Source organism: Mesocricetus auratus, unplaced genomic scaffold (assembly GCF_017639785.1).
Source record: "Mesocricetus auratus isolate SY011 unplaced genomic scaffold, BCM_Maur_2.0 Super-Scaffold_100707, whole genome shotgun sequence".
NCBI classification, from domain to species: domain Eukaryota; kingdom Metazoa; phylum Chordata; class Mammalia; order Rodentia; family Cricetidae; genus Mesocricetus; species Mesocricetus auratus.
The window spans coordinates 16,566,304-16,582,864 of record NW_024429269.1 but is presented as its reverse complement, the minus strand read 5'-3'; the positions used below and the strand labels follow the sequence as shown (position 1 = coordinate 16,582,864).

General features: G+C 42.3%; 1 gene segment (V, D, J or C); it reads left to right on the top strand.

The window, feature by feature from the left end:
• The first annotated feature begins 3,995 nt into the window (after positions 1-3,995).
• LOC121137808 lies at positions 3,996-4,602 on the top strand. The segment is given in 2 exon segments: positions 3,996-4,149; positions 4,244-4,602. Coding segments are annotated over 2 exon segments (405 nt in total).
• Positions 4,603-16,561: the final 11,959 nt, after the last annotated feature.

The window sequence follows — 16,561 nt, the reverse complement described above, 5'->3', positions numbered from 1 at the left end:
AACATGTGGATAAACACTCCTCCAAGTAAGATGTGGGAATTATCGATACCCGCATGAAAGATTGCTGAACACCAGGAGATCCTAGAGAAGGGCAAACTCCAACAAGACACCTCACCACCCCCACGAAAACAGAAAACATGATAGAAATAATAGATTAGGTTTTGTCTACAGTGTGGTAAAAGTAGAATCCCCATGCAGTGTTCATGAAAAGGAAAAAAATGTAGCTCTCTTGGGAAACAGCAATTCATTTCCTAATAATATCTAAAAAGAAGAGAAAGAATGTATCACATAAGTAGTATCTAAGTGTTCATATCCACATATTTATAACAGTCCAAGATCTGTCAACTGATGAATGGAAATATATATCCTACACATGGAATGCAGTGTTGTATGGCAATGGAGAGGAATGACATACTGATTCATGCTACAAATCGCACTTCAAAATAAAGAAAATCAATTGAGATGCGACCTGCAACAGACCACATGGAATAGATGTCTATTTCTATGAGATAGTTATTATACAAAATTCTATCAGTGGCAGGATTAGAGTGACAGATAGGGAGACTATTCTAGGTGTGGAGTTTGTTTTTGTGCTGGGGAATTTTGTTAAAATCTGTTGGATGATGCCTAGATAGTTCTGTGAGTAAAACCATAATCACTGAATACACTATAAATGGCTGAATTGTGCAGTGTCTGATATTTCAATAGAACATTCAAAATACAAACTAACAAATTGAGGAACTTTACTTCTGACAGTAGACATTCATGAAGTAAAAATAAAAATCTACCTTCCAAGCCTATTATGACTTTGCCCATTTTGTTTCTGTCGTCTTGGTTGAAACACCCAATGTTTCTTCCCTAGAGCTCTCACAGCCTATTGGCTAGACTTCAGCTTCTATCCTTCCTGGAAACTGTTTTTAGAAGTAGTTATTTATACACTGTCCTGCTTTTCTTTGTGCTGCTGAAATAATATCTGACCAAAACCACATGAGGAATAAAGGTTCATTTGCCTTAGAGGTTACAGTCCGTCGTCAAGGGAACAGTCTGTCATCAATTGAAGCCATGACAGGAAGTCAAGGCTGAAGTCAGGACCTGAACTAGAACCATAGAGGAATGCTATTTATTGGCTTGATCCTCATGTGTCACTCAGCCTGTTGATTTTATGCAACTCAGAACTAGACTGGGAGTCCCACTGCCCACAGTGGGTTTTACGCTCTCACATTGATCATTAACCAAGAAAATAATTCACTGATTTGCCTGCATGCCAGTGTGATCTGCATTTTTTTCAGTTAAAGTTCTCTCTTTCCAGAGGATGCTTTATTGTTTCAAATTCACATAAATGAGCACAGACTGGTCCTTTTTCTTCTTGAAACACAAACCATCACTACCTAACCTTAACCTTTTTTGTCTGTCCCCAAAAGGTAATTATAATACTACAATATAGAACATAGTATAAATTTAAAAGTTCAAAGTTTATTTAAAATATACAATGTTCCTTTAAAATTTCAGTTTTTCAAGTGAGGTTTCCTATAAAATCCATAGGAATGTATATATTTCTGTGTGCACTATGTGTTTTGGTGGTGGTGGTTTGTGTGTGTGTGTGTGTGAGTGTGTGTGTGTGTGTGAAGTGCATATGTAGGATGTTGTGTAAATGATACATATGTGAATGTGTGTGTGCATGTGGTGTATGTGTGTGTGTGTTTTATGTGTCAATCGTGTGTGTGATGATTGTGTGTTCATTTCTTTGAATGATGTGTATGTAAGACTGTGTAATGCGTCTGTGGGTGTGTGTTTCTGTTCAGTTGTGTGAGTGAAGGCATTCATGCAACCTGGTGAATGTATGGTGGTCAGAGAGCAACTTAAAGCATGGATTTTTACACTCTACCTTCTTTAAGAAGGGGTCTCATCTTCAGTACTGCAGGTTAGCTTTCTCCAGGAGCTTCCTGGTATTGGGTTCTGTCTTTATTTCCAATCTTACTTAGAATAGTGGTTCTCAACCTTCCTAATGTTGTTTCCCTTTAATATAGTTCCTTATATTGTGGTGATACCAACCATAAGGTTATTTTCATTACTACTTCATAATTGTAACAATTATAATTTTATTATTCATAATATAAATATTTGATATTTCTAATAGTCTTAAAAGACTCCTGTGAAAGGGTCATTTGAATCCCAAAGGGTTCATAACCAATAGGAAGAAAGCTGCTGCTCAAGAAGAAATAGGATTATGGAATATGCTGTCATGTCCAGCCTTACATGAACTCTGGGAATCTGAACTCAAAACTTCCTGTTATGTGCCAAGGGCTTTTAGACACTGGGTCATCTGCTTGCTGATTGATCAATATTCTTTATTAAGAACATGGGATTTGTAATTCAAGTGTGTTTCTGATGCTCTTCAACTAAGAGAACTGGATTCTCTCAACACAGAGAAGTGGAGAATCCTGCTGTATTCCACCAGTGGCAAGAAAGCTGCACTGCTCCAATAAATGTGGTGCCCTTGGATTTCACACACGCTGGGCTCTGCAAATCACTATAGCAAGCTGAAGCCAGCAGGAAATTCCTGTTTTGTTTTATATGTGCTTCCTTCAGACCCAACTTCAATAAGATTTTAACTCCTTACATCTCCTGGAAGTACTTGGACATCTGACACTTGTTATGTGATCTTCATTCTTCTAACACTTGTGGACTTGTGTTTGTTCTCCTTTATACTTTAAGTTCTTTAAGTTCTGGAGAAATCTGAAAGAAATGGGAGTGTGCACCCTCATGCATTCACTCTTCATAGTGTCACTCATAGGCTAAAGATTCACATACTACAGGCCTGGGAAAACTATCTCCAGGAAAGTTACTCATTACAGGAAAGAATATTTGAGAAAGACCAAAGGGAAGTATTTCCTTCGTGTTTCTGAGCCAAAGAAAATACATAATCTTACTTAGTCAATGCATTCCATCGACCCAGGAAAAACTACAAGGTGGTCATCTTATATATCTTTCCTGGAGGACGACAATTTCACCAGCATTGAAGGTCTCAAGGTTTTGTAGCTTCTCTTACTTTAGATGTACAACCTTCCCCTCCAGAGTCACAACTTCTCATGGAGAGCAGAGACGTCTTACTTCATTTGTTTTCCTGTTGCCTCTGTACCGCAGAACATCCACCAAGGGCGGTATCTGTACCATTACGCATCACCGCCATATCTGTAGTGGCCGTTCAAACTCACCTGAGACAATCGCTTCTGAAGTCAGGTGTGCATTCATAAACTGATTTCATAATGAATATTCACAATTCCTTCCACTTCTAGCAGATGCCAGAACTAATATATTATCATAGATTAGGAAAAGAAGCAATCTAATTTGTGAAAGTATTGCTTTGTGAAATAGGGAGAGCAGGTGACAGGACCTGGACCCTCAGGACATTTGGCTCCTCGTTTGGCCTCCAGAGGGCGCTTGCTGCACTCACCAGCATTCTGTCTTGTATTGAAGATCTTCACCTGCTCACATCTTATCTTTCTTGCAGCTGGCTAAGTTCTTTTTTTTTTTTATGACAGAAGGCATTTTATTCAGGCGGTTATTCTGCACACAGGTGATCAATGCATGCTGTATCTCTGCATGACCCCTGCAGTGGAGGTGGCAAGGCCAGACTGCGGCATGTTTCTTGTACGAAGCCCAGAGACTCCATTCAGTTTTCCCAATCTCGGCCACTTTCTCAGGGCTTCAGCTTCTGTACTCTGCATTTCTTTATTTCTTGCAACACCAGGAAAGGTGCAAATGAGCATTTCTCACTCCCCCAAGGCAGTCCTCCAGAATCTTTCCACACTCGGACAGCTGTGCTGAGTGCTTACAAAGTGCCAGAAGCACCTGTTATTAAACTTCACGCCAGAACTATGTGGTCAGAAATGAAAAGCTGCCTAAGTTTTTAGCAAGGGTATGTGACAAGAATCAGATATGCAAAACCTCCCAGGCTCGTCTTAGCAACTTCGCTGTTTTTCTCCAGCAGACCCTCTCCTCATGCCTATTTTCAGGTTCTTGCTTTCTTCAGCCACACTCCTGCCTGTCCTGTTCCAGAGAGTTCTCCCACAACAGACCTGCAGCATTCCTGGTGTTCAGCCATGCTCCTGGTGCTCCTCTCGGTGCTGGGGGTTCACTTTCTCCTGAGTGAGTATATCGTCCTCGTGGTCTCCGTAACCCAGGATTCAGACTGTCCTCAGGGAAATTTGTACTTCAGTTACTGACAAAGATTCCTTCACAGGAGACTGCAGAGCACAGTCAGTGACACAGCCTGAAGCTCACATCACTGTTACGGAAGGATCCTCTCTGCAGCTGAGATGCAACTATTCCTACAGTGTGATGCCTAACCTGTTCTGGTATGTCCAGTACCCACGGCAGGGGCTCCAGATGCTCCTCAAGTATTATTACGGAGACCCCGTGGTTCTCGGCTTGAGTGGCTTTGAGGCTGAGTTTAGCAAGAGCGACTCTTCCTTCCACCTGAAGAAAGCCTCTGTGCACCTGAGCGACTCGGCTGTGTACTTCTGTGCTCTGAGTGCACAGTGTGTGGGGCTGCAGGGGGAGCTGAACATAAACACCCATGGCAGTGGAGCGCTCAACTAAAGGTTTCTCCTTGGGTCTTTGAGGAATCTCTTTCAGTTGCCTTTGCACAACTCTGTTCCTGCAACAATATCCACTGTCTGACTCTTCTTTGGGTGCCAAATGTACTGATCAGACTTGGTCATAAATTTTAAGAATTCCCATCTAGGAAGGAGATTGATGCATTGTTAGTCAATATAGGAATCCACCAGAATCATAGAAGCTTAGAAATCTGAGATAATTGTGTCAATTCTAGCAACCACTAAAAATAAAACTGGAGAAGGAATTGGAAAGTGTTGATGTTTTTCCAAAGAAATCTTCACAGTTATAAAGTACTATCTTACAGCCTAGGAGGATGAAAATACTCAGGATAAAAAGGAAAAGGAAGAGAGTATTTTCTAGCTGAGGCTTGCCAAAACACAGGAAATGGGTAGATGCCATGGAGTCACGAACACCTGAGTATGATTTCCAGCACACACATAGAAAGCTAGGTATGGTGGCTGTGCTGTGGTGTGAGCACAGACAGATCCCTAGAGCCCACTACTCAGCCAGCCTAGCCTAACCACGGTTCCATTTATCAGAGAATGCTTGTCTCCAATAAATAAAGTGGACAGATCCCTAATAATGGCATCCAAGGTTGACCTCTGACCTCCACATTCATGCACACACATTTTACTCAAGTACACATATGTGCATACAACACACACACACACACACACTCACACACACGCACAAACACACACACTAGTCATGACCTAACAAACAACCTCCAAATTTTTTTTCTGGTTTCTACATGTACGCATACACATGCACCTACATACACACACATGTGCTTGTTTGCTCACACAATATGGGACTGTTGGTTTCAATTTTTGTGAAGAGATGTCTAGGTTTTGCTTTGTCTCTGATTTTTGGTGGTTTCACTTAGATTTCTTGCATTATTAAGTAAAATTATATACATATTTATTCATTTAGATATATTTAATCACTTACTATATACATGCAAACACGCACACTTTAGTACATTTCCATATGACCTCTCAGGGGAAGCTGAATTTTAGCTATTTCCCATAGTCCCTCTCTGATCCTCTCTTCCCACCCTCTTTCTGTTTAATCCACCTGTTCCACCTCCCACTGTGTCTCTTTTACTATCTATTCTATTCCCACAACCCCTATTCAGGATGTTCTTCCCTCTCCCATAATCTCCTGCTTTATTCCTAATTTCCGAAGAAACACATATTGTGGCAAGCCTATTTAAGGATTAAAAGTCAATATTCACATAAGAGAATACGTACTGTATTTGCCTTTTGGGTTTTTGTTACCTCACTCACCATTCTTTCCCCTAGTTCTATCAATTTACCTATGAATTTCATGACTTCATAGCTGAAAGATAGTTCATTGCAGAATTGTACATTTTCAGTATCCATCCATCTTTTTATGGGCATCAAGGCCATTTACAATTTCTGGCTATTATGAATAGAACTGAAATGAAAATTGATGAACAAAGGTCTCTGTAGTAGGGTACAGAGCCCTATGAGTATAAGCCCCAAAAATGGAATAGCTTAATATTGAGGTAGATCTATTCCCATCTTCCTGAAGAGTTATGACACTTATTGCCATATTGTTTATAAAGTTAGTACTCTCTGCTGCAATGAATGAGTGTCCCCTTATAGAATAAACTCACCAGCACAATATATCATTTGTTTTTATTGATTATGGACATTTTGACCTGTGTAAGATGAAATCTCTTAGAAGTTTTAAATTTCATTTTTTTCTGATGGCTAAGGGTGTTGTTTCTCAGTTACATGTGTTTCATCTTCCAATAACTCTGTGTTTAGATTTGTTCCCATTTTTAATTGAGTCATTTATTTTTTGATGTTTAGTCAGTATCATGACTTCTAACAGGTCTTAATAATGAAAACCCAGAGTCAGATATTGGGGAAAATGCTGAAAGGACAGAGAAATAAAGGAGGCAGCCACAAGAGAGACCTCTTACCTCGACTGAGTCATTAGAACAAAGGAAGGATACTGTTTCTACGAATCCTCAGATTGAATGCCATGAGCTCCTGTCTCTCTCACCATATATTCCTCACTCAACCTAGCCATTTCACTCCTGTCTCCATCCCCTAGTGCTGAGATTAAAGGCCTGTGACTCCCAAGTACTGGTATTAAAGGTGTGAGCCACCACTGCCTGTATCTGTATATCTTTTAGACCAGACCAATCTCGTGTAGCCCAGGGTAGATTTGAATTTACAGACATCCTCCTGTTTCTGCCTCTGGTGTGCTGGTATTAAAGGTGTGTGTCACCACTGTCAGGCTCTATAGTTAACTATTGGCTAGTTTTGCAGCCCGATTTTCAGGAAAGCTTTATTTATTAAGGCATAAACAAATATCACCACTTTAGTTGCTTTAGATTTGTATGTATTTTAGATATTAACTCATATCAGATGTACAGTTGGTAATTATGTTTTCCCTTTCTGTAACCTGCCACTTTGTTCAAATAATAATGTCTTTGCCCATACATAAGATTTTTAGTTTTATGACATCCCATTTACTGACTGTTGTTTCCAGTGACTGTGCTATTGGTGTCCTGTTCAGAAAATCTTTTCTTGTGCCAAGAGTTCAAGACTATTCCATGTTTCTCTCTTGTTAAATTTAGAGTATTCAGAAGTACATTCAGGCCCTGGATCCATTTGGATTGATGTTTGTACAAGATGATAAAATTATTCTATTTTTATTGTTTACCAAGTAGCCATCCAGTTGAAGTTGCTGTCTTTTATCTAGTATGTATTTCTACTGTTTTCTTAATCAACTGAGATATTTGTAGGCATGTAGACTTATGTTTGGGGCTTCAATACTTTTTCACTGATCAGCATGTCTGTTTTTTCTGCTAATATCGTGATGCCTTTTTTAACTGTAAATTTAAATATGAGTGATGATATCCCAATGAGTGATTTTATTATCTGTGGTTGTTTGAGCTATCCTGGGGATTATTTTTTTCTTTCATATGAAGCAGAGAAATTACACTCTTTTTTTCTATTTCTGTAAAAAAATTATGTTGGTGTTTTGAGAGAGATTGCATTGAATCTATCAATTACTTTTGGTAGGATGACTGATTTGACTAAACTATTTCTACCAATCCATGAACATTTCTATATCGTCTTGGTCTTCTGTTTCTTTCTTCCATGTTTTAAAATTGTTACTATTAACGATCTTACTTGCATGGCTATAGTTCATGCCAGATATTTTATTATCTTTAATGCAATGGTGATAGATGTTGTTTCCCTGATTTCTTTCTGTTGTTTTTACATTTAACATTTTTTTCCAGAGGTATCTATTTCTTTTATCCTTTATGCAATGCCTTCAGTGTTATCTGCTCTGTTGGTGAAACTTACATTTGAGACTATGGTGTGACTTCCTAAAATTTTAATTTCCTGTTTATCTCAGGTTGGGTTTTCTTTAGTAATTCTATTTCAAATTAGCATGTCTTTAAATGTTTTTTCTCTCATTTTCCCCACTGTTTATAGATTTTTAAAATGGCTTTGTTAAGAGATTTATTCTTTAGGATTCTTGGTCAAGTTCATAATATCTATTTTTAATCTCTTTGCTTAGTGATTTAGCTTTGCTGTGTTTCAGCATCTGTTGTAATTAGGGTTAGTAATAGCTGGAGAAGACATATTTTCTTGGCTATTAATGTTTGTGTTTCTGTGCAAGTATCTGGAGTTTGGATGGTTGTGTTTCTATTTGTACTGTCTTTGTTCACTGTGTGTTTTCTTCTTTGATTTCTGTTGAAATGTCTTGATCTCAGTAAATTATGGTTGTTATTTCCTGGTAGGAAGTGCTTCTATGGGCCAATGAGTGATAGAAAGGAGTAAATGTGGGCTAGAATATAAAGTTGAGAGAGACTTGAGTAGCAAGCTAGGGGGATCCTGGTCAGACCTAGAGTTGGAAACGATGGGGAAGTCAGGTGCAGTGTGAGGAGTGGATCCTGAAGTAGGGGGCAATAAGGCAAAGAATTCTGTGGAGAGATGGGGATGGAAGGGCTAGGGATCCTGTGTCTGAACCAAGACTTGCAGTGTCCAGTGAATGAAGCTGAGGACTGGGCATGTAAGCCATCTGTTACCAGGCTAAGAATGAGACTAGAGAGATTCTAATGGAGGACAGGGAGGATAGTGTGACTAACCTACTTGAGTCCCTGTCAGTGGGGTCACTGTGGATGGAAAGTGTTTTTGTTTACTGGAGAGTGACAGGAAGAAAAGGGGATGGAGTAGCAGGGATGCTGAGAGGGCCACAACAAACAGTGGAATAAAATGAAGAAAACAATTCAAGACATGCAAGTAGAAATAAAATTGCAAAAAATAAAATAAAAACAAGTATAAAGTTGGAAATTCAAAATTTAGGAAGTCAAACTAAATGAGGGAAAGTGGGTTCAATGCAAGGATGGGGTGGAGTCCCTGAAGAATGGAAACAGAGAACAAGGACAACTCCCTGTAGGTAGCCTGCTACATGTCTTGGGGTGAAACTGGGGAAATGGCAATGTCAGGATGCAGGAGAGTGAGGATGAACTACCTGCTTCCCAGGAATCCATGGCCATTGCCTGTAGAGTCTCATCTGGGATTTGACTCAAAGGAAAGGGGGTGAAGGAGGAAAGGAATTGCGAGTCCTCAGTGAATGGAGGAGGATGGAGAGGACAGGCAAATGGTCTGTCACAGGGACAGGGATAGTACCAGGGGAACTAAAATGGAGGAAAGGAAAGACAGAGAAAATGACCCACCTGGTTCCCAAGTCTGTGAGAACACTGGGCTTCCAGATAGACAGTGTTTGTAGGTGTTTACAGTTGAGAAAAGGGAAAGAAAATGGACTAGAAAGTAGCGAGTAGGATTGGGATGGTCCACCGGATGGAGCAAAGATGAATGATTGCAAGGTGTCACAGATTCTCTACGGATTCTACCACTGCTATTCTGTCAGTAATTAAGTTATCAATCACTGGATGCTGTGAGAGTAAACCAAATGGATGTTGCCATCCTTTGTACTAAATGATGGCTGAGAAATTTCCTAAAAGCAGTTCCTAAGAGTGTTTGTAATTCCAGGTCAACATCTCTGGAGATTTGGTGAAAGCGTAAAAACATCATATCTATGTCGTCAACCAGAACTCACTGAAATGGATAGAATGTTGATCTCTTGCTGCTGAAAGCCCACAAGAGACCTGACAAAGCCTTGTCCTGGGTGCCATAGCTCTCAAGAAGAAATATTGGCTTAATCATCTTTATCCAAGAAAAGGAGGGGTTGCTTGATGAATGATCTGATCATTCTGGGATAAGGGCGTGCATCAATAAATACAGTTCCAGGTATAAGAAATGTCTCTCTCCAGCTGATCCGAACAGGGGAGAGCTCTTGGACCCCAGACGGACAGCTGGGAGGCCTGCATGGGACCGATCCAGACCCCCTGAATGTGAGAGTCAATGAGGAGGCCTGGGCTACCTATGGGGTCCTGAGCAGTGGATCAGTGTTTAATCCCTCGAATACTAACAGACATCGTGTGTCCATAACACAAAGAGGGTTGCTCTCTCTGCCTGGACTCTTAGGGAAGTGCCTGGACCCTACCCTGAATGAAATGATAGACTCTAGATATCCCCTATGTGGAAGGAATTGGCAATAGGGTGGGAGGATGGGAGAATGGGGGGGGGTGCGGGAGGAGGGGAGAGGGAACTGGGATTGACATGTAAAACAAGCCATTTAAAATTAAAAATAGGGAAAGCTCGGAAAAAAATGTCTCTCTCAAACACACACACTCATAAGCATAAGTATATCACATATACATGAAAACATCATGTATATACATTAATTTATGAAGTATTATACATAAGCTATGGTAGATTTAAAATTTAAAGATGAGAAACAGCTGTATTAGTGTGTACAAATACCATTCTTTGTCTCTTAGCACTAGGATCCAGATGATATGACATGCCGTTGTTTTATGTGTCTGAGTCCCTCACAGGTAGAGAACACTTAAGCAGAGGCCTCACTGGTTAAGGATGCAACCACAAGGTGGCAGTAGAGCTCAGCTGCTGGGGAGTATGCAGAGGATTCTCTTACTTGTGTGCTGGTTGTGCAGTCTCAGGACAGAAACACAGTCTTTTTCTCAGTGCTGAGTGGATGCCTCTATAAGCAGTATTGTTACTGAGAAAGAACAACACCCCGGTAGCTGCAGCTGACCTGCTAATCATCACGTTTTACAATGGATCTTAATTTAACTGGAAGAACAATGAAGACTTTATTCGCATTTCTGTGGCTGCAGCTGGGCAGTGAGTTAAGCTTTTAGGATCACAGAATATTCCATGGGCATTTCTGAGATATGCAGGAGGAACTCGATTTTATTCAGCTTTCCTCTAGTTACTGCAGAAACAGAGAATCCTGGATAGTGATGACCTGACAACCTTTCTTTTTTCTTTCCATCTTCTTCACAGGGGTGAGCCAAGGCGAGCAGCTGGAGCAGTTTTCTTCCACCCTGAGAGTCCAGGAGGGAGCCAGCGCTGTCATCAACTGCACTTACACAGACAGTGTCTCATCCTACTTTCCTTGGTATAAACAAGGCCCTGGGGAGCATCCTAAGCTCATTATTGATATTCAATCAACTATGGAGAGAAAGCAGGACCAAAGAGTGACAGTTTTACAGGACAAGAACGCCAAACACTTCTCCCTGCACATCGCAGACCCCCAGCCTGGGGACTCTGCCATGTACTTGTGTGCTGCAAGTGCACACTGCTCCCCAGGCACTGCAGCCTGTCCTCAAACCTGCCACAGGGCCTGGAGCCCCATCCACATCCTGTGTCACAGACCTTCCTGTGAAACATTTGTCAGCTGTTAATTGAGAAGTGCCAACTATAATGTACTTATTAAAAACACAAAAAATAAAGTTAGCTTCGAATGACTCAAAACAATTTTGAACAGTTTTCTCATTCCTTCATTTTAAAAACTTATTCTAAAAGTTGAAATAAAATTTGTCATTCCATTTCCCTGGAGGCATCACATGGTGATTGTCACAGAGAACCTGAATACACGGGGCTGCAGAGATGAAGAAACTTCAGCCCTAGTGGGACAACTCCTCCAAAGGTCACAGGTCACTGAAGAAGGAGTGGTGGCAGGGGTGTAGGTGCCACAGCTGAGGGATGGCTGCAAGGAGACAGCATTTTCTGGACACAGTGGGGCAGCGGCACACTTGACCTCACAGACGCCAACAGCACACATCAGACTTGCAAAGGGTTAGGCCAGAATCAATCCCAGCAAGCAGAGGAACTGTGCAGCTGGGAAAGAGATTTAGATTTCTTCATCGGTGCAGCCTTGGATACATACACCACCCTGTACTGAAGGCCACGCATACAGGATTACATGGGTGCTACACACTGTAATGCAAAGCTAGAGGTGTTTATTTTAAAGCATAGTAGGGAAGAGTGGAAGGATCTGGGAGGTGTATAGGATGCTGATTAAAATAATCAAAATTCATTGCATAACCATCCTTAATAACTAAGAAAATGAGAATAAGAAGATACAATTAAAATATAAATTAACATAATGTGTTATGCATATAAAATATGATTGGATACATGTAGTTCAGTAACATTGATAATTTCGAGACCTGTCTCCTTTGGGTGAGATTTATTCACAAAGTGTGGGCAGGCATCTGTGGTGCAGATTGAAGGAAAACCAGCTGACTCTTCAAATGTGGTTAATGTCTCCTCAGGTGTTGGCTTCACATGACTAACTGTCACTGTGCAGAAGGAGGTCTTTGGTTATGAGGGAGGAGTTTCAGTAAGGTCCTGAGGAGACTTGTCCTGTGAGTTTGGTCAACTCAAGAATCAAGTATCGGGGCTGGAGAGATGGCTCAGAGGTTAAGAGCACTGACTGCTCTTGCAGAGGTCCTGAGTTCAATTCCCAGCAACCACATGGTGGCTCACAACCATCTACAATTCAATCTGGTACCCTCTTCTGGCAGAACACTGTATGTGTAATAAATAAATAAATCTTTAAAAAAACTCAAGTGTCATTGTCTTCTGTGAACATGCTTCCTGACACCTGCCCAGTTCTGCTGCTCCTCTTGATGCTTGGTGAGTTATGTTTACCTAAGTGTTGATGACGTCATCTTCTCACAGCCGTGGGAGTCTTTACCTTCTTCCTCATGTAGCTACGTGATCCCTCCTTATTTATTAATTCATTATTCATATTTAGGAAAGATCAATGGAGACTCAGTGTCCCAGACAGAAGACCTGGTTACTGTCACAGAGTGACTACTGACCCAAATGTTTTCCTCTTCTGGTATGTGCAATATCTCAACAAAGCCCCTCAGCTCCTAAAGAGCTCCACAGACAACAAGAGGACTGAACAGCAAGGGTTCCATGCCACTCTTCATAAGAGCAGCAGCTCCGCCGGGCGGTGGTGGCGCACGCCTTTAATCCCAGCACTCAGGAGGCAGAGACAGGCAGATCTCTGTAAGTTCGAGGCCAGACTGGACCGACAGCCTCCAAAACAATACAGAGAAACCCTGTGTCATAAAAACAACAAAACAAACAAACAAACAAAAAAAGAGCAGCGGCTCCTTCAACCTGCAGAAGTCCTCAGTGCAGTTGTCAGACTCTGCCCTGTTCTACTGTGCTCTGAGGGACACAGTGTGAGAGATACAGCCCTTCTGCACACAAACCAAGGTACAGGAGGGCTGAGGGGAGGGGCCCTGTGAGGGAGAGGGAGAGCTGTGTGCCTTCTCTCAGTGGAGTTTACACGGCCTTCAGAAAAACAGCAACAAACCTCAGGCCAATTTCCTAGAAACCCAGGAATCTGTGGATTGTCTGACAAGATAGGATGGAAGACATTGCCAGAGGATTTTCATCCACAGAAATCCTGTTCTCTTCCTAAACACAGAAAACACCTCCAGGAAAACCCTGACATGGGATTTATCTCTATCAAAATGCCTTTCAGAAGTCAATGATTTACAGTCTCCATCAATCTTCTGTTATTAAGTCACCAATTTAAGACCAAGTAAGGGACATATACTGTAGTTTTTAAAAATATACGTCAACCTCCAGAAGTTATTTAGATACTTTCTCTCCTTGGTTCATGTTATGAAGAATTCAGTATAACCTCCAATCTCAGTTACCGTGAAGAGACACCATGACTAGAGAACTTAAAGAAGAAAGAATTTTATTGGGGGCTTGATTACAATTTTAGTGGGTGAGCCACAATATTGGTGGCAAGCATAGTAGCAGGCATGTCCCTGGAGCAGTAGCTAAGTGCTTACAGGTGATCACCAACAAGAGGCAGAGAGAATGAGAGGCTGGGCCAGCCTGACTGGGTCTTTGAGATTCCAAAGCCCACCACCAGTGACACACCTTCTCTGGCAAGGCCATACATCCTGAGAGACAGCGAAAGAAACAGAGAGAGACAAAGATAGAGAGAGAGAGACAGAGTGAGAGGGGGGGAGGGAGAGAGAGAGGGAGGGAGAGAGGGAAGGAGACAGAGAGACAGAGACAGACACAAAGAGAGACAGACAGAGACAGAGAGACAGAGAGACAGAGACAGAGACAGAATGTGGACTTGGAAAGCAATGCTCATAGCTCCTGTCCCCTGGTGTTTGCATATGGTACAGTCTTTTCCTGTGGGCAGCTCCTAGAATGCTGCAGGTGACACTTCTCAATTCTGTTGTCTTTTACAAGGAAGACAAAGGGACTGCACAGTAACTAAGACTCTCATTAGTTTGATGTATGTTTGACTCTGAGTTCATCAAAGTGAAGACTGTCCCTCAGGGTCCTTTCCTGCATGTGCAACACCCTCAGCTGGGTTTCAGAGCCTTGAAGCTCATACCTCGAAGCCAGTCTGTCTCAGATATGGAGGCTTTCAGACTGAGTGTGGGAAAGATGGAAACTCCTTCCACCTGAGGATCTGCTGATGGCAGGACTGAGGAAGCTGAGAGCTCCTCTGCCCTGAGTTACAAGTGCAGAGTTGGACACAAACCACTTGAGACTTCAGAGTAAGAGACCAGGCATGCTCAGTGAGGACAACAGTACAGAGAAAGGGGAATCTTGGAAAGTGCTTCACCTGCTTTTAGCTTTACAAAAGGGTCTTATTTCAGTAGAATTTTGACCCTGAGGGACAAGAGTTGAGTAGCTGTCCCTCAGCCCCAGAGCAGCTGCTGCAGATGCACAGATGCAGCCATCATCCTGGGCACCTCCTGGGCTCTGCATCTTCCTGCAGCATCAGGGCTGTGTGGGGAGCTCACCACAAGGGAGGGTCTCTGTTCTGAGGGAAATAGCACTAGCACGCATTTTTTTTACCTCACTCAAAATTTCACCCAAAATATCCTTCAGGGTTGTAGGACATTAGTTGCTATTGTTTAGAAAACAATGGTTGAGATGGTGTAAGGTAGACTGTGAATTACAGTTGAGGAGACTGTGTGTTTGCTTTCCATTACTAGTCTCATTTCTCAAGCAGCCAACTTTATGGTAAGAACCTTCAAATGCATTCCTCTACAGTTAGGAATGCGTAGCTCACTGTTCCCTGCGGTCATCATGTGCAATAGCACACCATCACTGTCTCCCTGTCACTCTGAAATACAGAACTCCATGAGCTTTCCCTGATCCACTTCCTTCTTATGTAGTCATATTTTTAAACAACACTTAGAACAAATCTTGACTGATAAAATACATTCCAAACAATAAAGCCATTATGTTTTTATTTACTATATCATTATGCTGCTGTGTCTTCTTCTTCTCTAGTGATTTCCCTTAAATTACTTTCACAGGTGAATATTGTTTGTTTTCTTTCTTTTTTATCATGTGTATGACACTGGGTCTATACAAATGTCTGACACTTGTGTATAGGTTCTGAGGAGGACAGAAGAGAGCATCAGGTCCCCAGGAGCTAGAATTTCAGGCAGCTGTGAGCCACTTGGTATGGATACTGGGGAGGGAACTAGGCCTCCTGGAAGGACGAGGACCCTTATCTGCTGAGCCATCCCTCAGGCCCCAGGAAAGGTCTTTAGTCAGAACAAGTTCTTGCTTCCTGAGTTAAATCTTTAGCTGTTTATTCCCTGAGTGAGTCAGGCTCTGTGTGGGGCTGAAGCCTGTTCTCCTTGGGAGGGGATGGTCCTCTCCTGTTTCCAGGATCCCTAACTGCATACAAACCCAGGGTCATCTCAAAATGCCCCCCACACACAGTTCTTCACCCATACTCTCAGCCAGGTCCAGTTGGGAGGATCTTCAGGCTCAGAAGGCTGGGAGGGAACTCTGCAGTGTTTGGCCTGGAAGGGTTCCTGGGTGGAGCTGCCTGGTTCAGGAGGAGGGACATTCAACAGTCATCCTGACACCATAGCCCAGGAGTTAGTTACTGCTTCTGTCTCCAACATCCAGACAAGCACCATGAAGAGGCTGCTGTGCTCTCTGCTGGGGCTGCTGTGCTCCCAGCTTTGCTGTGAGTCTGACTGTCCACACTCAGGGACAGAGAGGATTGTGCTCAGGACATGGAGGGTGGGGAAACAGCTCAGGAGTCCTGCAGAGCTCCCTCCTTCTCAGAGGACGTGGGGTGTTCAGGGTTCTGTGGATGCTCAGTGACCTCATCTGTGTCTCTTTCTCTGTTTCTGATCAGGGGTGAAAGGGCAGCAAGTGGAGCAGAGTCCTTTGTCCTTGGTTCTGCAGGAGGGAGAGAGTGCAGAGCTGCAGTGCAACTTTTCCACCACTGCAACGGACATCTCATCAGCCTGTTCTCCAATTCTTCTGGAACAAAGCATCAACGACAGTAGCTAAAGAATATCGCAGCTCTTTGTACATTTCCTCCTGTCAGACCCCAGACTCAGGCACTTATTTCTGTGCTATGGATGCACAGTGCTCCCTACACATCTGAAGCCAGTACACAAACCTTCAAATGGGTGGATGTGGCCCAACCAGTCACAAGACATCAGGAGACCACAATATAACATCTGCCTGACGTAGTATCCCTT